Source organism: Ptychodera flava, chromosome 8 (assembly GCF_041260155.1).
Source record: "Ptychodera flava strain L36383 chromosome 8, AS_Pfla_20210202, whole genome shotgun sequence".
Classification (NCBI taxonomy): domain Eukaryota; kingdom Metazoa; phylum Hemichordata; class Enteropneusta; family Ptychoderidae; genus Ptychodera; species Ptychodera flava.
Window position 1 is genome coordinate 31,396,563 of NC_091935.1, and position 23,533 is coordinate 31,420,095.

The window sequence follows — 23,533 nt, forward strand, 5'->3', positions numbered from 1 at the left end:
CTATTAATAATGGTGACAATCGATCCCTTTATGGTCTGCGGTGCTTGTCAGTAGCATTTCTTTCAATCGGTTGTGTCGTTGACACCTGGGGTGCTCGTCTATAGTCAGTCGCGCGCCCATTCTGGACACGTTCGCGCCGGTTTCCATGGATACTGCGCATTTCGTCAAAGCATTGAAGTAAAAATCACCTGAGAACTAGTTTGGCGAATTATTGAAAAAGTGAACCCACTTGTGCAGAAACAATTTATTCCATGCAATCATCAAGTTTCAAAGCAAAGTCTGTTGTGTATGGGTCGCACTTACCGTGTTCAAATACTAGTAATAAATATTGAGAGGCTGTGCAGACGCCGTCTTGAGGACTAAGTAAACGGTATGGACAAGCATGAACAGCACGACTCGGCGAAAAGAAACGATTGAGACTTGTTTTCAGTCAATGCCTAGAACAAACTGTACAATATAGTGAGACTCCTGTTTAAATAATAACACTTGGGAATTGTGGGATCACTGTTGGCCTGCGAACACCTTAATACTCGTTTGTCAGTTCAGTCCAAATCTAGAGTTCAGCCGGTCACTTTATAGCTCGGCAACTTCAAACCCTTCTGGGACTTGCAAAACGGCTAGATTCTAGGTTAGTCTAAGCAGTGTCGAGCTGCAAATATCTTTTCATGCAACTCAGTTGCGTAGAAACGAGTCGTGTCATCACCTGGACTGAGAGAAAAGTGCATGCATGTTTAAACTAAACTCACAACAAACTACGGATTTCTTTTCTTTGACCTCTTCACACGGAGTTTGCCAGTGCCACATGTATGCGCGCACGCATTCCGGGCACGCACCATACACCAGCCATTATCTGTGACCTTCATAGTCGATTGCATCAGGGATATAGCTGTCAGAATTTAGAAAGAAGATTTTTTTAGCATTACATACTTACATCTTGATGAAATATCTATGCTCCATCTGAGAAATTTCATCTCCCTGAAATACTGGAAAACTCACAATGCAAAATTTTATGTCAGTATATACGAAAACATGTCAGTCTGTCGTCTGTCTGTCTGTCTGTCTGTCTGTCTGTCGGTGTATGTATGTATGTATGTATGTATGTATGTATGTATGTATGTATGTATGTATGTATGTATGTATGTATGTATGTATGTATGTATGTATGTATGTATGTATGTATGTATGTATGTATGTATGTATGTATGTATGTATGTATGTATGTATGTATGTATGTATGTATGTATGTATGTATGTATGTATGTGTGTGTGTCTGTGTGCATCTGCCATCCTACCTGCAGTTACATGTACAATATATTCATACTGTACCTACATAACTAAATATACTTGTAAGTGATACATGTACTTGAAAAAGAAGTGTCTCTTCACAATTTTTCCGCCTTGATTTTTTTTCTTCAATTACTCGACCATTGGAAAAAGAGAAAAAAGCAAAGCAATAGTGAAGAGATCTTTTACATAGATTGAAGCTAGCCATATCGAAATTACAATTCCTGCTTGCGTCCTCTTGTGAACTTCTTGAGATAAAGGGAGGTTGGTTTGGCACATATACTCCAAGAAAATATCAAAGTCCACGGTATTGAAGACAAACATACTAACACTATTTGTGCGCAAAGAAACTTTTAGGTTCGTCGTGAAAGAAAATATACCGTTCGGGGGCTAACGTTCGACCTTGTTGTCGTGCGAGACATTGAAAATCAGCAAGTACACTTATTTCTGTTGTTGCTTTTGCCGTTGTATAGGGCCTCGAAGGCAATAATGTCCTAGACGCTGTGTTTGATGGTAAACAGGCTGAAACCTGAGCCATATCGATCCGGGACTGCTTTAACATGTAATCCTAGTCTCTAATACACCATCACGCCTTGATAAATAGCTCGCTCTTTTGTGAAGATCCCGACACTCTCATGATGTAATTACAGAGTGTTGGATCTGCGATGTGATACTTTTGAATCCTAGAATGTTTTTAAATGAAAGAACTGTAGATTGAAGGCTCTCAAAACCTCTGCTCTATCTCTCAAAGGGTGTTGACCTCAGAAACAGATGGATCTTGATCAAGCTTCGATATTTTTGTGTCGACACATACTTCAATTTCGGCGAAGGGCTTAGAGAACAAGCAGCCGCAAATATTGTACAGCCATACTCTTTTCAAGGGGAGAGTGTCTCGTCTAGTATAGTGACTGAAAAATCCCGAGTCATTGCTTGTCATGCCTCCGCTCATCACCTGACCGTAATAAAAAAGAAAAAATTATAGAATAGAAGTGTTTCCAAATTATACCTGGAAGTTGGATTTCGTGGGAAATTGACGTCAGCCGATCACTTATCGTAAGTAGTTCAGGGTACAGAATGGCTTCACGGATAAAAGCACTCTCAAATAAGGATGACGGACTTTGGCCTTTCTTCCAGCAAGCGACGATACATTTCATATATTAATGTACTTATTTTCATAATATGTCGATGTGTCATTTCCTTGTTCCAGTTAGCAGCTTTGAAGAATACTAAAGGAGGTTCGGAAATACTTGGGAATATTGATTTTACGGGGCTATGCATTTCTTAAACGTCTAGAAAAATATCAAATTAAGCACTAATGGCCAATTAACTTTCAAATTTCAGGGTCGTGTATTACAAGAAATTATAATGTTGCTCTGCTCTGTATGCATGTTCGAAAAGAAATAAGACGCAGTTGTGAACGTCGATAATTTTTTCTCCGTGTTTCAGTGTTCTGCCTCTAACTCCTAGTGACAAAGGATGCCATAATTTGAATTGTTTGAAAGGTTTGTTACGTGTAAATCGCTTTACACACACTCAGTTAAGATTTTCACAGAAAAACATAAATTCAGTCTGTTGATTATATATGTTACCAGAATGCAAGATCTGAAAGGATTAATATAGTTATTGTTATCTCTTACATCAAAGCGTGTTAAACTATATGGATTATGTTCTACATTGTAGAGGATTATAAAAATTATTTTTGTGAATCTCTCTTCAAAATCTGTGGCATTTTCGAATCATCTTCAGATGGTCGCAATTTAAAGGTTGTCTTTCCTGTCAACCCCATTAAACACATTGAATTTGAGATTGCGACCTTCGAATCATCTTCAGATGGTCGCAGTTTAAAGTCAATGTGTTTGATGGGGTTGAAGGGAAGAATAATCTTTGCTGCTATTGAGGTATCGAAAAGTTGAAGCTCGTTGGTTACTTGAGATTTCTCGAATTTCATCTTCCCAGTCACAAGGAAGGAAATGTGCATTGACCAATGGTGGCACAGTTTCCACAGAATAATTAACAGTCAATGGTATTTCCTTTTGAAAGGTCCGTATTATCGCATTCCTCCGTCGATTTACAGCAAAATATAAAAGCAATCTGCATATAAACCGTCTTAAACGAGAGCGCCCCATTTTGAGGAAAGTTTGGTTTTATATATGTCAGCTCTTTTCGTATGTTTGATTAACATAATACTTTCAAGTCTTGGTAGCGTTTTGATACAGATTACAGATTTTTTTCACTCATAAAATCGGACAAACTAGTATTTAAACTTACACAGTGCAGTGCAAAGGGTTGAAAACAGCAGTACTTAGTCCGGGGTGATATATAGTTATCATTTAACAGAGAAAATAAAAAAGGTTCAGTTTAGGCCAAGAAAAATAAAAAGTTCGTTTCTCATCCTCGCGCGCGTCAATTCAGACCCGCCGCGTCAACCATATTTTCTGCTCACGAGGAAATGAAACGAAAACCCGTAAAAATACGTGACGATGTGCATAACACAGTGGTGTATAAAACAAAACTGTAAACAACTGACACTAAAATAAAAAAACTCACACCAACATTCCATTCAGAACTGTACACATATTAAGTAGTCAAAACTGTGCAATGCTTCACTAAAAGTCAAACCACAGAACTGTTGCGATACAAAAATACTAAAGCAACACTGCTGTGCATTTACCTCTGCGTTCATTCCTATGTTTTCATGTGTTTATGCGCGTTCTCGATGGTTGAAGAATTAAAAAAATGAGAAGAAAAAAACCCCCGCGTCACCGCATCATTTTTACAATATGTCTAGGATGAGAAACAAACTTTTTATTTTTCTTTGCCTTTAGACCTAAGGGTGGTTTATAAGTGTTTGGATACTGGGAATTTATTTCTGTAAACGTAAGCATCAACTAGAAATCCAATTCCACCCAAACTCAAAAGTAGTAAGCTACTGTCATCTCTTATTGTTTATAGCTCCACAAGCTGTAACTTTTATGCTTCTTTCCATAACTTTTCTGTTTTGTAAAAACAGTGCTTTGTTCTCCTCCTAATATCGTAATGAAATGTATGTTCTTTGATAATTTGAGATCTTCAATAAACTTATGTAAGTGCTCATTTCTGACATACTCAAAAAACTGTAACAAAATATATAATTTATACTCGATCTTTATCCACAGCAGTTCATAACCCTCATCGAGACGCGTAGTGCGTATACACATTGTTCTTGTTGTCTCCGTTGTCATCATCATCATCTTCGTCTTCGTCTTCGTCATCGTCATCGTCATCATCATCATCATCATCATCATCATCATCATCATCATCATCATCATCATCATCATTATCGTCATCATCATCATCATCGTCGTCATCATCATCATCATCATCATCATCATCACCACCACCATCATCATCATCGTCATCGTCGTCGTCGTCATCATCATCATCATCATCATCATCATCATCATCATCATCATCATCATTGTCATTATTATCATCATCATCATCACCACCACCATCATCATCATCACCATCATCATCATCATCATCATCATCATCATCATCATCGTCATCATCATCATCTTCATCATCATTGTTATCATCATCATCATCATCATCATCATCATCATTATCATCGTCATCATCATCGTCGTCGTCGTCGCTGTGGTCGTTATAATTGTCATTGTCATCGTCATCGCATCATCATCATCACTAACACAAACGTTATTACCTTCTCTGCCTGGTTCTCAGCACATTCTTTTTCATTTTGTAACAAACGAGGTTCGAGTAAAGCCAAATTCTTTGCCTAAAATGGACATTTCAGACATTTTGTCGCAACTGTGTTTGGTTCTTTTTGTGTCGATAAACGCCAACGCGAGACCCATATCTGCAGAAGGTTTGTGATTTATTTAAGTTGGTCGACTAAAATGATATGAAAATCGGTCATTATTTTGAGTCAGATGACTTTTATTTAGACCCCGGATTTAGGGACCGTTCAGTTTTTACGGCGGGGGGGGGCGGCAAAATCCAGGGGGGGGGGTCATCGTAATTTTGGAATCCGCAAAGGGGGGGTCATCGCTTTTTCACTGGTAGGAAAGGGGGTCACCACTTTTTCAAAAATATAATACCAACAATAAAGTTCACTTTATGCCATGGCCATGATCGACCCTCTTTACCGGCGGGCCGCCTTCGGCGGCCCACTACAATAAATATACATTATGTATTACCCATGACCCTCTTAACGGGCAGACGCCTTTGGTGGCCCACTCCAATTAGGTTTACTTCATGCAATGGCAATGATCCGACCCTCTTTACCGGCGGGCCGCCTGCGGCGGCCCAATTGACTTTATGTAATACCCCACGGCAATCTACCGTAAAATTCCCAATTGAAGCCGCGGCTTGTATTAGAAACATTTTTGAGGGACCCCTGGGATCACGCGCTGAATAATGGTAATGGCCGCGCGCCTTCAGCGGCCCTGTCCAGTAAAGTCTACTTTATGCAATAGCCATGATCGACCCTCTTTACCGGCGGGCCACCTTTGGTGGCCCACTAGAATAAAGTTGACTTTATGTAATGGCCCATGACCCTCTTAACCGGAGGGCTGCCTTTGGCGAACCACTCCTGGGACCAATAAAGTTTACTTTATACAATGTCCATGGACATGAGTTGTCTATGGAAATGAAGTTAAAATTGCCTTACAGTCGTCCTAATTAACAGACGTTTCAATGGATGTGGCTGAAAAGTTTGTGCACTGGCATCTCTGCTACACAAATAAGTGCGCCGCGTACCGCAGTTCAAATCCAAACCATGCGGGTAATTTGACATATGGGTTTTGGTTATTTTTCAGGGGGGGGGGGGGTCATCAATTTTTTTCGTCTGACAAAGGGGGGGGGTCATCTTTTTTTCACAAAAAATGCAGGGGGGTCTATATTTTTTTGAACACCGGCGACAAGATTTTGCCGGCCCCCCCCCCCAGGCCGTAAAAACTGAACGCTCCCTTAGACTTAAGCCGGTACCAGCATTTGCCCTGCATACGTAATCACAGTTATACTTGTTAGCCGCAAGTTTGCTCTGCGTCTTTGCGGCCTAGACGTGTGTAGATACCGTACTTGATGTGTATCTACACACGTCTAGAGGCCGCGTAGGCGCACTCCGGATTGCAGCCGTAATGGGGCTGCATACTTCAGACTTCCAAATGGAACAGTTGTCTCCGTCTTTCAAAATGTTGCAAAAGGTGATACGTATACGGTCCCTTCAATAAGGGAGCCGCCATTATTTACGGCCTGGGGGTCGGAGGAATTTCGTCGGAAACTCAGAAATTTCGAGTAACCCCTTCCAATCATGATGAATTTGAGTAACCCCCTCTCTAGCTCTGAAATTTTGACTGAACCCCCCCCCATTAAAAAGTAAATACCAACACATGTATTTGTAAAATTTTCAAAATAGAGTAAAAGTAAAAACCTTTTAAATCCTGATATACCCTGCTAGATTATCATCAGTTATCTCATGACGGTTGAAAAAGGTGAAACCAACAAAATGAATTTACAAAATACAGATATAAAAGCTCACGCCATGACCAGTATCAAACCATATAGTATATTGTGTAATTTAGATGGGTATCATGACAGGGTTTTTCACAAGGATATCTACCTGCGCAGGATTTGAAAGTACATGGGAGAACACGCGAGAGGCTGAGGGGGAAAGTGTCAGCGAGGGTTTTCCCGTATGTTGCATGGAAAATTTTGAGAAATGTGTGCAGTGTTGCAGTCGGGGTGCAGTCTGAGAGGCGTTTTTATTTTTTTTTACTAAGTAAAACTATTAAAACACCCCAAGCGGGAGAGCAAGAGAGGGGGCGCCCACTCTCGTATCGAAAATTTTGAGAATTGACGTGTGTAATGGTGCAATCTAAGAGGTGTTTTAATTTATTTTGCACTCGGTAAAACTGTTTGAAAGTGACATTGAACACTGATATTTTTATGACATTTTGTTGCATGATTAGTGTTTTAGTCACAATATTCAACAGCCAAACAATTACAATACATTTTGTAAAAAACAGATCTCAGTTTGCCAGAGATTAACGACAAAGAATATGCAGGAATGGGAATTCTTCGACCTTCTTCTGTCATTTCTCCAGCTGCCATCTTCTAATGAAAAGTCTGAATATGGTATGGTTAAATGTCAAAATGGTTATTGAATATAAGCTTATGTTTCTGTGATAATAAAGTTCAGTTTTGTCCTAGATCCTGTGAAATTTTGATAAATTGATGTGATCAATGGTGCAGTGTGGTGCAATCTGAGAGATATTTTCAATTTGTCTTTTACAAGTAAAACTGTTAGAACACCCAAAGGGGAAGAGCACGAGAGGGGGATGTCCCCCTCCCCTCACATCGCAAATTTTGATGTGTGCAATGGTGCAATCTGAGAAGTGTTTCAATTTATTTCGCTAAAAAAATTGGGAGACCCCCATCTTCCTCTCCACATTTTGAGCAACCCCTTCTGAAGTTTTCAATTTTTGAGTGACACCCCCCACACATTCCTACGACCCTCAGACCGTAAATAATGGCGGCTCCCTAAGCATTGGTCGAAGGTTCACTGATGTGTTCAAAATCGTTAGATGTATTTTTTACCGCTGGCATTTCTGCGCGAAAATGTCAAAGTATAGCGGCGTTTTTGACACTACAGCATCCAAGCTCTTCTTGTATACTTGATTATTCAAACATTCGGGCGAGAGGGCGTAATTCACCAACCTGTGACGTCAGAAAGTGTTACGCGCTTAGTTCTCTATCACTCTATAAATCATGTTGTAGGTTCGCTGACGGTCGTCACACGGTCTCGATTCCAGGTTTGTTGTTTACATGATGAAAAAATTACTCTGATCATGGTTCTCTTCGTCTTATGCCTTCATCATCTAGGTCAGGAAAATTTCTGATTAATGAACGCAGCATTGTTTTCGCTGAGGTTTTTGCACATCATCAAGGGACTATCGACCACCTCCATGGTTTAAGCAACGGCTCTCTGGTTTTCTCGGAACAACTGCTACTACGTGCGAACTTCAAATTTTGTACATTTGTTCTCTGTACAGTCACGTCGCGTCGGTCAACTCAAACGTTTTTTTTACAGACGCTGTCTTCTCGAGTCTCCGCACTCAGGTGAGATAGCTTATATTTCCATCTTTCAGTGGGTATAGTAGCTGATCCGGACAGTGCTCCAGCGTAAGTGTAGGCGAGATGAAAATCTCGCAGTACCCCTGTTGCAGTCGGAATTAGTCGCCAAGAATTTCAGCTTTCACTGCACTGCGAAAATATGGGTGTCGTTCTCTCCAGACGGACCCAAGCCCGCGCTGAGGAGGTTCGTCGAACTACAACAGTCGTGAACGCTTTCAAATCGACCCAGAAAAATGCTGGCAATGTTAATGGAAAAGAAAACAAGGAGAAAAGCCAAAACGGCGTGGAGAACGAAACGAAAAACGGAGTCAGCGACCCGCTGAACGGCGGCAGGAGAAGTGTAGTGTACACAGACACATCGGCTGCGTGGGACGCGCTCAGAAGTGGGAAAGCCACCGATGCTTCAAATTTACCAAGGTCGCAGTTTTCTGTGCCACAAAATCATGTACCTGAAACGAAGGAAAGGAAAAGGAGTCGAAGAAACAGCGACGAAGAATCAGTCGACATACCTTACATGCCCCCCGACGGATGGGAAAGTCTTGAAAATAAGGTAAGATTTCTTAACTTCATAGCGAAGAAGTCGGGTTGCTGCAATATTATTAAATTTATTGCTCGTCAATGTAAATACACGACTTCGATTCGAAGCTTCTCTGGCAGCTAATGCATTCTAATCTGCATTGAAATTTATGGGTCCTTTTTAGCAACGAAATAAAATGAAACAATATTTGTTTACTGCGTGGATACGTATCTCGCTTCGCACCACATTTAACAAATAACGGGCTGATTGATTAAGCACACATGAGTATTTTCAACAGGTAATTGTCCAACACGTTTTATAACGGTGAGGTGAATGACAACTTCGAGGTGGCACGTTTTTGTCGTTGCAAATTATTGTTACTGTAATTAAGAGACGATACGCCGATTGCCTAAAGAAAGTGCTCTCAATAAATTTCACCGCTCAAAATATTTAGGAAAATTTCGACTTAATTGCCGGAAATTTTAGATGGCCTTTTAAGCTATTGATTCACAGAACATCAGGCCTAATTCATAAAAATAGGAGTCCCGTTTCACTAGATTATCTGCTAGCTCCCATGTGGTAGGAGCAGTGAATATGTCGAAATCGTATGGTTACGCTTGGCGCTAAGAATATCATCTGTTCCCTTATCTAAACTGAAAGAAGTATGAATTTTTCTTTCAATTTGTACGGTGACCAAACGGTACACTAAAGCCTAATGTATGTTGACTTGATTGGCTGCAAGCCAAACTATTCACCACAAATTGTCTTCGATTCGGTAACCTCATATCTTAATTGAATTCCCATGAACCTAACTACTTTTCCTGCCATGACAAGCGGTTGAATTTGAAGCGATAATACTTCTTTAAGTCAGTATTACTGTCTGATGTGATGTCTTTATCTATCATGTTTTGTTTTTTATTTCATCACGTTGGGCAGAGCTGCTCATTTGCAAACTTCAATATTGCTCTTCAGAGTTGCAGATAGTCACCTAATTGCTTGATCAACATAGCTTAGGGCACGTCCTTGGGAAGACTTTAAACCAGTGTTACCTTCCTGCAATGGATTTGGACAATGAACAATTACTGAGGAGATTAATGGATTTTCAAAGCGATTGTTTATCACTGGTCAAAGAAAGTATACTTCAAGTATTTGACTATGATCTTTTGTGTTTAATTGATTCTTTCACGGCAAATGGCAAAACAAGCCGCTCAGTCTTTTGTGTGTAGGTTGATAAGTCAGGTATTATGCAATAAAATACTTGGAGCGTCGATGTAGGGACTATGATTGAACCCTTTGAATTATTTGCCTGGCAACAGGAGTGTTGTATTGAATTGTTTCCAGCCTACATGCGTGGTTGCCGGGTCCCAGGGTCTTCCGTGCTGTGTTCCAGTTGCCATGGCAATGCCAGTAGCAACTCAACTTGGCCAACACTGGCGGTAAGAAAGTATGAAAAAGGGAGAGATCGAGGTACATGTACAAAAAAAAGTTTATTGATAAGATCTTACACAAACAATACTTTCATTACTTCTGTAGGGTCTTCATACCTTGTTGCTTTATATTTGTACCTATGTTTAACCCTGGTTGAAAAAATATTATTATAATTTTATTTCCACTTCAGAGTGAAAATAAACAAACACAGTTATCAATTTTTATTATTAAAGTTTCTTTCGCATGCATTTTTTTAAAATGCACAACACACAAGTACTTGTACTGTCTGTAGAAAGTAAATGATATACCAGTAAGTCAACATACCAAAATGCTGTGAAAACCCTGTTGTGACATGAAAAGGTGAGGATCATTGATTACTATTAAGGTAAAGGGCGACGAATTCGGACGCGCACACGCTTTAGAACGTTTCTGCGCAGATTTAACTCCAGCCTGTCGCAAATGGGTTACTTTGTAGCGCATGTATTTAACATCACCTGTCATTGTTGAAATTGCGCTTTTACCTAATTTTTTGACCCAGTCTCTTAGAAATACATGTGACCTATAACCTTGTCATATTTTGACCCCCTAGGAAGCTGGTTTTTATTCAATATGAGCGAAAAATTAACATTTCTCTCCCATTTACATGGCGCATATTACCCATTCACCTGGAGATATTGTAAAAAGTAGCGTGGTGACACCCTTTTATTAAAAGTGTAAACTAAATGATATTATGTCAGGATTTTATTGGCCAAGTTTGGTCAAAATGACACCATTCAAAGCGACAGGAAGAAAGTTCGAAAATTATGTAGTGATATAATTTCGATACCGTCATTTTGTAATCGATACTTATGTAAAAATTTCTTTACAAACATCATGAAAACTATACATTCGATAGATATGGATCTTAAGTCTTGGTATTTATTAAAATTAACTCATTTGCTAAGCGTTTTATAATTGCTTTCTTTAGTTTAAGTGAACTATATCATTTATATTTATTTCTAACGACGCCATTTTAACGTCCGTTTCCATGGAAACGAGCGTGGTGACCCCCATTTTTTATTTTATTTTTGCACTTGCACAACTTCCAAGAATATTTGTGCAAAGTTTCAAGAAAATGACACCACAACGTAATTCGTAGTACTTCACCTTAATAAAAAAAAAATTTGATATAGGCAGTTTATTTGAGAAACAAGTCCTATTCATCGAAGTAACAAATGGTTTAATATACTGAAAAAGTGGCCAGTGTTTAACCTGTTCACCCCTGAATATCCTTTAGAAAGGTCCACATTCACCATTGGTAATCAATGCGTATGGGTCAAACCACGTTGGCACAAGGGTCTCGTGTGTGTAAAAATTCAACTAATTCCGTGGAACGAATCTCTAGGGGTAGAGACTCTCTGTAACCATTAGTCTAATTAAATTTACCAAAGAGTGGAATGAAAGGTAACCAGGAAGTAAGGAAAGTGTGGGGTACAGGCTATTGATAAATGCATTGTTAATTATTCTGATTGCTTCGTTGTAGATGGTTGTAACAGTTGCCGGCTACACCAATGTTTCAACAGGTTTATCAATGTTACATGTTGCCATGGTGAAAGGGGTAGGCAGAGAGATGAGTTGCTTTTGCAGGTAACAGGATCTAAAGAAACATGTTGTTGTCAGTGAGTTACTTTCCAGCATTAACAATCCTATCTATTGAATTTCACTTTCAACACGCAAGAAAGATTTGTACCATTTCTTGTGCTATTCAATTTTCTGGCAGAAATCAAGATAGGATCACATGAATATTATTGCCTTGCAAAAATGAATTACAGATTTATCGTGTAAAAACCTACTCAAGAAAATACAGCAAGCTGGCATGCTTGGTTGACTTGTTGGATTTCTTTCATGCACTGTGCAGCAAGCTCAGGGTCCTTAAACCCCGCTCGAAAAGGCCCGGGATCAGGATTAACTGAGGTGTTAAGAAGATTATGAGGCATTTCTGTCTTTTCTCTTCTTTTGAAATTGCAATCATTATATAAATATGTTGCTAGATTTTTTGATTAAGTCCGAAAGGGAGTTTAAAACTGATAAATACTTGTTTAATCTAATTGCAATTTTGCTAATTGCAGTAAAATCAGCAGGAAGATTTTAATATCTGTATTGTGAAACACCGAAGTGCCTGAAATGAAAAAAGACTAGCAGAAAGTTGGTTTTACCCTTAATTTTATATATACCCATTGCACTACAACAAATTTTCACTAAGAGTAGTAATTTGTTTCTATTAATTACATTTTAATGAATTTAAGTTGTAGTTGATACATTTGAATTAGATTTTTTTCAAGTTCCTTGGGTCTCAATCTGAATTGCTATTTTACATATTAATCTTTACGGCGCTGTTACAGGTTTTGCGAACCAAGGTCGTACAGCAGAAGGGCCTGAGCGTGCGAGGACCTGTATGCCGTACAACCAAGGTCGGCAAAACCCGTATCATGGCCATAAAGGTTTTATAATGTACTGTATGGAATGATAAAGATGTAGTTAACGTAATATTCAGCATTGTTTTGGAGATGAAAATGCATGCGATATCAAAAATTCATCGCCATTTGTGCCAATTTTTCAGAAAGTCAATGGTCACTTCCCTTCGCAGATTTACATACATTAAATGACGTCATTTGTTTACCTGCAGAAGTCTATAATAGAACACGCAAAGCAACATACATGACCAACAGAGATCCAGGCTGAAATCGAGGTGTAAGAAGGACAAAAGCGTAATGTAAATTATTGTACTTAAAAATACACTGAACAGGCAAGCATGTATACACACACTTAATATTTTATTGGAATTTAGAAATATCAACCAATGTCACTGGCACAGCTCCATTGTCGCCACTACTACCATCTGAGCGAGCAGACAGTTTTGTAATCTTGCGTTGGCTTTTTGTACGAATGGAACGTTTGTGGATTGCAAAAACGTAGTAACCAGATTGGAGGTAGTTCAGAAATGCACACGGTCATGATGCCCATATTTGGATGCAGTGTACCTGATTTACATTACTCTTGAATCTCACGCACCGTTCTAAATACGTTCTAAATACAAAAAGTAGGTTCAGAATTCGACCCATTCATCAAAATTTGCATACTGGGCCAGGGTGTGATACATAAACAAAATACATGTATGTGAGGGCGCTTTTCCCCATAGCTTTACACAGGCACACAAATCTATGATAAAAGTGAAGATTTCCTCAGAGTTAGCATTGCAGGCCTAGTTTTTGTTGGTCTAATTTATGTTGGCCTTATTTATGTCAGGTCTGAAGGCAATAAGGTTCAGAATCAACTCAAATTGGCTACGTGGGTGTCAATAGTTTAATGTCGACTTGGGGCCCAGTAGACATCCTAAGAGTCGGCCAAGAGAGAGATTAATTATAAGGACTGAGAGATGGGAGATTCAAATAAAATGTCAAGGTGGACTGAAAGATCTACATTTTGTACCTTATCACAATCAATGTGCCAGGCCTACAGAAGTGGTTCTGTAGCGGAGTGCCTCAAGCATGTGATATTACATTCCGTGGTGATGATACAATTAGTAATATAATAATTGGAATGTACCTTGAACACGTACTGTGATGACACAATTTAAAATGTGGAATGTACCTAGAACACGTACTGAACAACAATTTTCTTGATCACCTTTATCTAATTATGATCACACTAGAGCATAAGATTATTGCAGTTTGAAATATTACTGTACAGTAATTATTACCAATTCATCTGACTCGGTCATTTTAAATTTCATGTGTATTAATCATGAATGACAGTTCACAATATTTTTTCCAAGATTATAACTCACAGCCTCTTGTTGATCCGTCGTTGTTTAGTTATGGGTTGTTTTTCTCCCAACTGTTTTGCTGCTTAATTCATCGTTTTCAAAGACAGAAATTAATCAGATTGAGGTATTCAAATTTTTATCCTAGTAAACTGGTACAGGTATGTTTATTTTCTGCAAGGTCACAAAATTATGTAATCATTTTATTGCTGTACTGGTAATAAGCCAGTACATTGTACTCATTATGCCAAGCGTGTTCCTTTTCATATCACTACTACAAGAGGACATGTTATAGTATAAATTATAGGTTCCTAAACTAATACATTATACTATTAGATAATTGATATAAACTTTCAGCAGAAAAAAATTATGTAAATCAGTGCAATTATTATTAGCCAATTCCTACTCCACTGCAAATTATGGTGCCTCAAAATTTGCAAATGTGTTGCATACAGCTGTTGATGGGTTAATTCTGACAATTGCAAATGTGTTGGCACATCCTGAGGTGTCAAATCATCATTTATTTAATGTACTGTGCTGTGAAGAGTACTTTTTGCAGTATTTTCATTGTATATAACGTTAGAAAATTTGGAGACATTATTTCGCAAATAGCTCCAGATATACCATGTGCATGTACATACATGTACACCAAAACAGTAAATTTTGTAGACTATTCCACTATGGTGAATCTATTCTTATTCTATACACACTGAGAATTACAATGCCCCTAGGGTTTCAACATTCACTCAGCTATTGAAGTACATGCAATAACATGTGAGGAACTCATTCCTGCATTGAATGCATGCATTGAGTCCTGCATCGAGTGCATGGGTCAGGTCAACAAGTTATAAATACAATAGCAAGAACGTACGACCTGCATACTGTACCTGTGATTCGATCTGAAGGCTGTAGACACTAGACAAATTGTACTTTCAATCTCAATGTTGAAGATCTCATCATGATTTCATTTATGGGCTTAAACCTTTTGAGATAGTTCTGTATAAAGATTGAGTCATATGAGACAGTGATTAATTATTATTTCAAACTGGAAGATAATTAAAGGCAATTTTTCAATATTCGAAATACAAATATCATAGCTGTTATTTGTATCACCTGGCAAAGACGCTGTTTTTGTTTGCTATATGTGAATTTACCCTAAATTTGCTTGCACCCCAATGCTACAGGCAGCTTCACGTACATGTAGAACAGTCTTCATTTATGTACCACAGAAAAAATAGTACTCAGGATTTCTAGGCTAGTAAGACTTTATTAGTCATGTTTTTTCCTTGACAAGAGAATGCATTTAGTAGTTCTGAGATAAACTTGAATGCAATCCTAAGCTCATGGAAATCATGATATTGTATTAAATAGTAAAATCATGGATTGTTCACTGGAATCACAGTGCTTTGTGAGCCTTGACAAATTGATGTTAATTGCTGTTCAATGGCAGCTAGATCGTAATGTGTATACTGCAGCCTTTTTTACAGACAATGAATTGCATGGATTAGGGTACCAATTATTTTCCCATGTGGTCATGCTGGGATTTCATAGGTCAATTATGTAACTTTACAAAGTATTGTACACAACACTTCAAATACAAAAAAATTGCCACATGACGATTCCATGTACAAGAATTCAGAGGATGTAAAAAATAGCTTATCTTTATGGTATGTGCCTTACGTACCTCACGTATTTGTTTATCTCAAGTGCTTCTATATTTTAAAAGCATGGCGGAAATCTTTTGACTTGTATATTCCTGAACTTATTGAATCCTACAAGTGTATCTGAGTGTCCAATTTAATTTTATGTGATATTAGACTCTTATTAATTTTCAGCAAAAATGAGTATTAAATATATGAAAATGCAAGAAGCATGCATGTATCATATTAAATTCATATTAAATATTGGAAAGGATGCTTATCATGTAGAAAGTGATGAGTAAGATATATACCTGCAGCATTTAGTATTCTTGGCATAATCTTGGTGTATAGCACAGATGTAATATGTTTATCACTTGTTTCTATTTCTTCTCTTAAATTAAACTTAAGGTAGAATGCGCCTTGGGGACAGACAGACTCTCAATCTTTTATAATGATTTTCTGATATATCACTTGTGGGGGTTCATTTAAAGCTGTTGGTAGAACGCACCTCGGGGACAGATATTTGGGCCTTCAAATTTTATCAATTTTCTTCTGACCTACCACTTGTGGGGGCTCATTTTGAAGCTCTTGGCGAAAGAAAAGTTTTCACCGTCTTAGTTTTTCGAAAATCAAAAATTTTATTTTTTCCCATAGAGTTAACACAGGGATGGCGGCCATTTTGAATTTCAAATATCGAGAAATCGCAAGTTATTTGTCTCTCTAGTGCCAAAGTTTGCACGGTGACCCCTGATTTTTATTCTTGCTTCGGTAAGAGAATGGTTGAAAGTTTCACTGAGGAAAGTTTGAGCAAAAGTTTAAGTCCTTCACTTTCGAGGTGCATATTACCTTAAGCTGTTGGTGTAAGAAAGCTTTTCACTGGCTTAGTGGCTTTATTTTACTCCATGGAGTAAACAAAGGGATGAATTTCCAGAGTCACTAAAATTTGCACGGTGACAGTACCCCTGCTTTTATTCTTCATTTTGAAAGACAATAGTTGAAAGATTTCTTGAGACAAGTTAGAGCAAAAGTTTAAGTCTTTCACTTTTATGACACCTTAACTACCTTAATTAATTTGTGAAGTGATACCCTGATTAAGGCCATGCGCTGATTAAGGCCATGGTGGACATAATCGCCTCAGTAATCAATTCTTGAAATACATTTACTCTGTAATCAGCTCAAAGAGACCTTAGGATTTGAAAGATAAATTACAAGCTATCAATTTCTCTACAAGTGAACGATTGCCTTCTATTAGTATTATTTATTGGCTATCTTGATGGTTACAGCAGAGTGGTGTACTGTACAATGTATACGGCTTCATGATTACCTGGCCTGCTTGTAATATACAGCTGATATATGCTCCACAAAGGAATACTGAGAGTAACTTGAGTCTGATCAGCTGTGAAAATGATTATCAAGGCAAATTTTTGTTGAACATTAATACAGAGTTATCCTTTTTTATGTGGGCTTTTTCAGTTATCATGTTTTGTCATATTGGGTGTATAAACCTGTTCTGATGTCTTATAGCAATAACAACTTTTCTGCTGCTGACTTTTACAATCTTAAATTTGAAATTTTGATTTTCCCCATAGAGAATTGTGACAGTCAATTGCAGATTACGTATCAGCTAGCTGCTCGTATCCAAATATGTACATGCTAGTTTTTGGTATTGTTCATCATCATAAAAGGGATCAGTTAGAAGTTTCTTTGAGCAAAGTATAATTAAAACCATAAAATTTCAAACTTTCATTTTAACCCTTTCACCCCCAGTTCCCTGTATACAGGTCCAACTTTACCCTAGAAAACAATGAATTTGGGACAAACCATGGTGGTGAAAGGTTTAAACATGTCGACATAGCGCTTTAAAATCGGAGGCATACAGTGTCGTGTTATAAGGTTGCTGGGACGTCACGGAGGATTTGATTTTAATATATATGCAATCCCATGCATGCAGTTACCCAATACAGTGTCAGTATGGTACAGAAGCTTACACAGTTTTAATGTGGGTTTTATAAATTTAATTTTGAAATTATGTTAATAATGTATTCATTTTGTGAAAATTTTCTGCATATGAGCCCACTTCCATTTGACCGTTGTCTTGGAAATGAATTTAACGAGTCACTGTTTTTGGCTTTGCCACAGGAACTTATTGTTATGTTTTTGTCTTAACAGAAGTCATTAAGTTCGCTGTAGAAAATGTGGAACTGAAGTGTGGTTTTGAAAAGGTCAAAATCTAATTTTAATGCTGTTATAGCTGCTACGTATACCTTGGTGAATTGTGTAACTCTGCTACAAAATCCAGTTGCCAATTTCAATTTTTAAATGATCTGTTAAGATGATTGAGTGCTTCAATTGAGGAGAAATTATTACCAAGTATTAAGGGTTAGAAAGAGAAAAAAAGCCTTAAAAAGGTGTTCCCAGAAAAAACTTCCCAGTAAATAGGCCTGACATGTATCTGTCTTGTTGACCAGTTTCAGCGTCTTACTCTTAATGATATTTTATTCATGACGCGTGAAAAAGGTCATTGTAGAAGATGGATATCTCTCCCAGGTGTGCACCCGGTAGATTAGAGGTTAGGAAGATCTTATCTTGATTCTGTGAAAGTCCTTGATGGAAAAATTGTGATGTGTGTCTTTGGGGATCTGTCCCAGCTGATGGGAGAGTTGTTAAGGCATTTCCATTTATGCCACTCACACTTTTGTGTAGTACCTACACAATTCCAGGTAGATGTAATCCAGTCTCTTTTATTATGTTTCTGATCCCTAGTCTGCACAGAAAACTGGATTCCTTATCTCATTACTTCTTTAAGGTTTACAGAATTTTTTTTTAGCATTGCTCCTTTCACAATAGTGTGTGGTTGTTTTTTGAGTTGCAGTAATGGATAATGTACATATATGTGTGTATTAAGTGCTTGTAATCCAGCAGATCACGATCCATGGGTGTGTGCACAAATACACTGTTATCACTTCGTATCTCTAAAGGTATGGCTTCAAATTACTTGCCATACACAAACATCATACAAATTAGACCTATATTAAGGTATGTGCCCCATGCAATACAGTAAATTCTAAATTTAATTCTGATTTATTGTTCACAACCAATTTTTTTCTTAGCCCTCCTATTTCCAGGTAATTGTCAACTTGCGTTATAATTGGCTGAAAGAATAATAATAATATAGAGTATATGCCAATAGATGTGGGGTTCTTGAACAATTAATAGGGCAACTGCACAATGAATTTGTTAATTAATCATTAAACTCTTTCACCAAGTTTCCGAGACTCATGGGTACAAAAATAATGGCTTATATGGCCTTTGATTTCTTGTGACAGCCTGCAGTAGATGTTACTCAGATAGGTCATGCTACTTATTAGAAAGCCAGATAGTTCTAGTAAAGGGCTGTACGGCACAATATATGTCACTGTTCAAATGTCACTTCCATGACATAAGTGCTTAAAAGAACATTGCGGTTTTGAGTGCAATGACTCGATCACCATTATAGGCCTATATACATGTACCTGTCACATGAAGACATTCAAATTTTATCTGTTTTTTTCTTTGCCTGCATTTGTCTGAGTGTATATCCTTTGGTATTTTTGTAATATTTTCATTATCATGCATATCTTACATTCACGATATGGCGTCAAATGGTGGAGAAGTGACTGTTTTCATGAAATTGCAGAATCATAATTCTTCCCATTCATAGCGCAAGTATATAGCTAAATATTTTGCATCTCTGGTCGCCTGGTGCAAATTATGCATGTATAGAGCACAATTAAGACACCGTAAGCATTTTCCGATGGCTTCTTTTAAACCGCCTGAAGATGAACGCACTGTACAAGCATTCACAGAATTTGCACTTATGGGCCCCTAGAAATTATAAGTCTAAATGTAACAGTAACAAAACGTGCTTCATGAATAATGTCAAACTCTGTTCTCAATGGTATCTTGCTGTCTATGTTGACCTTCCCACAGAGGAGGACAATGAACTCAATGAATAAGAAAGAAAGATTGATGATTGGACAGGTGTTAATGCATATTAATGTTAAAATTAATTGTCAGTGCATTTTTTCAGGCAAAAGCATGCATCAACCAGTAATTTGAAATAATATGAAATTTGCCATAATTCATCCTCTGCATATCAATGTTACATTAATATTTAACAGTGGCATTCAAATTATCAAGCATTGGTTTTGTGAAAATGCCTGCCTGTATGGGCTAGCTCATGCGTCATACATACAATATACTCGTTTGTCTACTTTCATGCTAGAATTGCGTCATCAGCACTCTTGTCAATGGATTGGCAGGATTTTCACCCTGTGTTGCAATATTGTCTAGGATTTCTTAGGAGCGTTCACTGTATCATTATTAGGGTTATATCACTTTCAAATGGTGCAGCTCAAAGTTTTGTTTAACTGAGCTAGGTGGGCTAAATTTCCCTTCTAATGTGAAAAAAGAGTATGGCTGATACATTAAGATTTGCACAGTGACTCATCCGATGGACACAACAGTTGATAGCTGCAGTGTGCATGTGCATTATACCCCCTCAGTTGAGGTGTTGTATCCTGTGAACAAAATTTCGGGATCTTTATAGAGCAGGTACCAGCTAGGTTGTCATGTTCTAATTATAAGGCTTAGAACAAAAAAATTGTTATGAAAAGATTGGAAAATTATAATGCTGCTGTTCAAGGATGTAGAATATGTTGATTACACGTGGCAAAAATAGGTGGTTATAAGATTGAGCATATTAAGTTTGTGCAAAATATTCAGATAAACTGCATTTATACCACTATAGGAAAAAATTGCGAGACTGAATTAAGCGAGAAAGTGACGCTTCAAGTCTCGCAATTGGTGAGAATCTCTTGTCATTCTCACTGCTACTGGTGAGAATTCAAAAATTCTCACCAATGAGCAATTAGAAATGCTTTCCTTGGTGAGATAACAGATTCTCACCGGCGAGAATGGACATTCTCACCAAGCACTGTGAGAATGGTAATTTTTACGGTGAGAATCAACCAGACTCATTGTTCACAGGTGAGAATTAACCAGATTGATTCACACCAGTGAACAGCAAGTCTGGCTGCAGATTCTCACCAATAAATGGTGAGTCTGGTTGATTCTTACCGTAAAAATTACAATTCTCACCGTGCTTGGCGAGAATTTCCATTCTCACCGGTGAGAATGATTTCTCACTGCTACTGGTGAGAATTCAAAAATTCTCACCAGTAGGAGTGAGATTGACAAGAGATTCTCACCAATTGCGAGAAAGCATCACTTTCTCGCCGTAGTCTCGCAACTTTTCCCTATAGTGTACAGCCCTGAAAGGAATTTCACAGCTGGCAACTTTTACATGTAGCTGACAGCTTGCTGTTTTGCCGGCTGATGGCTATTAAATTCTACATCCCTGTCTGTTGCAAACAAATTGAACACTTAATTACTGTTCTTCACAACCAATCAATGTGGTCCATAATTGCAAGTATAAAATTAAGTCTCGATCTGCAGAGCTGACTATCTTCTTTCTACCAGCTAGGCTCCATTGACAGACCATAGAAATAAATACAACTTGGGAGAAAGAGGATTGATTAAAGTCATAAATATAATTGCAGTTTAACCTGTTCACCCCAATTCCCTGTAAACAGGTCCACAATTGCCATTGATAACAATGGGTTTGGGCCAAACCATGGTGGTGAAAGGGTTAAAAGATATACCGTGTTTCAAAATGACACTGAAGGATGATATACATGCATGTATATTAATTTTAATAGAGGCAGTAGAGGGAAAAATCATAACACCACTGGTGAATTATGTGTGGTATCGACATTTATGTCTCATAAATCACATATAGTATCTGAGTGCAAATTACCTTAAATGTACTTTAACACTACAAGTACCGGTACTTTCATTTACAACCATTCATGAGCACAACATATGTAAATGTCACAAAAATTTTGAATGGGTATGCATCAGTTGTGTAAATTTTGGCAAAATTTTCAAGTAGTTTGTAATAATACCCTGAAGAAATGAGACCGGTTTTATTATGTTTCTAAAAGTGGGTGTTAGCTTCAATTTCCCTATACAAATCATTCTGGCATTTGTATACATGCATATATTCATGTAACATGTATGTGTGTATGTTGATCAGTGCAAAAAAGTCTAAAAAACTGCTGAGGCTGCTAGATACGTCATCCAAATATTTTGAGTTAAGATGCGTAATTGTTGTGTCGATTTGATTTAATTCAATGACAGAAGAATATTGTCATTATATGTTGTTCCAAAGTTATCATCAATGTTGCCGGACACATGTAACTTCATTTACATAAGAATAACTCTAGTTTGTGACCAAATAAAATATGTAACATTACATGGTGCCAATGTTCTCCTTTTTGGATAAGTTAAACATGATTTTGTCTCTAAACTCATTGGCATTGTATTTTCAATTTGTGATGTAAGTTCCTCTGGGAGACTAAATGCTGGTTTGGAGATAACACTTTCTTTTTTTTGTCAAAAGTCTTTTTTCTCTCAATAGCTTTACAATTTACAATTAGTTAGTTTATATAGCGGAGTGTCAACGAAAACCATTATCCAACCCGCTTTACCAATTTTAGATGACTTACAAATTTCATATCATGAAAGTCCCATTATGATTCAGTGAAGTGTTCAAGTGGTGATGAAATTTGTAAAACTCTGATAATCCCCAGGCTTTTTAGGTCAAATTAATTTTTATTGAAGTATCACAAAGCGTTCAATTTTGTATTCTGAGTATTAATGATCGTGAAACATGCATTGGTCAGGTTTTTATGTTAGTTTTATCATTTTTGGTCACAAAATCTTGTTCTCATAAGTTACTGATACTGTAGCTTTCAAGTTTGCTCTGCTAGTACCCAAGGATTACTGATTAACTCAGATTTGACTGACAATAATTATGGTGATTTAGCATTTGAAATCAAGAGTATAATTATTTTTGGAGGGGGTGTCTGGCATTAATTTTGGTACTAGAAAAACAAATTACCCAATATTGAACCATATTGAAATTCAAAATGGCTGCTATCCCTCTGTTATTTCTATAGGGGAAAAATAAAATTCAAGTTTTTCACAAAACTAAGCCAGTGAAAATTGTATTTACCCCACAAGCTTCAAAATGAACCCTGACAAGTTGAAGTGGCAGGCCAAAAGAATATTGTAAAAGTTCAAGTGTCTGACTCTGTCCTGAGACACTCTATTCAAGTGCAAATGTAACTTGACAGACAAATACAAGTCCATTGTGTGCTTTGTTGACTTTTGACAGCTGGTAAATTTGACCTTGTTGTTAATGCTGTTGCGAATTTCTAATCTCTAACAAAAAAATGAATTTAAAGGTTATATGACGCACATTTCTACTGAGTCAAAGAGCAATACAAACCTCTCGGAATCATAGTAATTGCAGTTTTTACACTTATGGAAGCTAAACTACATCGTAAATATTCTCAATGCCGAGTAAAATTACCATTTATCAAAGAAATCTCATAAAAGTACCATTGAAAATGCCAACTACCCAATGACAGTAATTAATCACAAGGGGTTTAGTGTAAATGCAAAGTAGAATAAGGGAGATGAAAAGACGTTAGTCTTTCATAAAAAAAGACTTCAATACTCGCGGTGGGGTCTTAACACTCTGACTTTCACAATAAATTTAATAAAACATTTGCCAATCATGGAAGGGGAAGTAGGTTAGTTTAATTGACTTTCCAA

At 37.5% G+C, this 23,533-nt stretch overlaps 1 protein-coding gene across 1 annotated transcript in view; it reads left to right on the forward strand.

Annotated features, from left to right (window-relative positions):
* The first annotated feature begins 8,033 nt into the window (after positions 1–8,033).
* The window catches only part of LOC139139095 (PHD finger protein 24-like), a 57,202-nt gene continuing 41,702 nt past the window's right edge, over positions 8,034–23,533 (forward strand). The window contains exon 1 of the mRNA XM_070707870.1: positions 8,034–8,974. Within this exon, the coding sequence (XP_070563971.1) occupies positions 8,564–8,974 (411 nt within the window). The 5' untranslated portion in view covers positions 8,034–8,563. The remainder of the gene's footprint in view (positions 8,975–23,533) is intronic.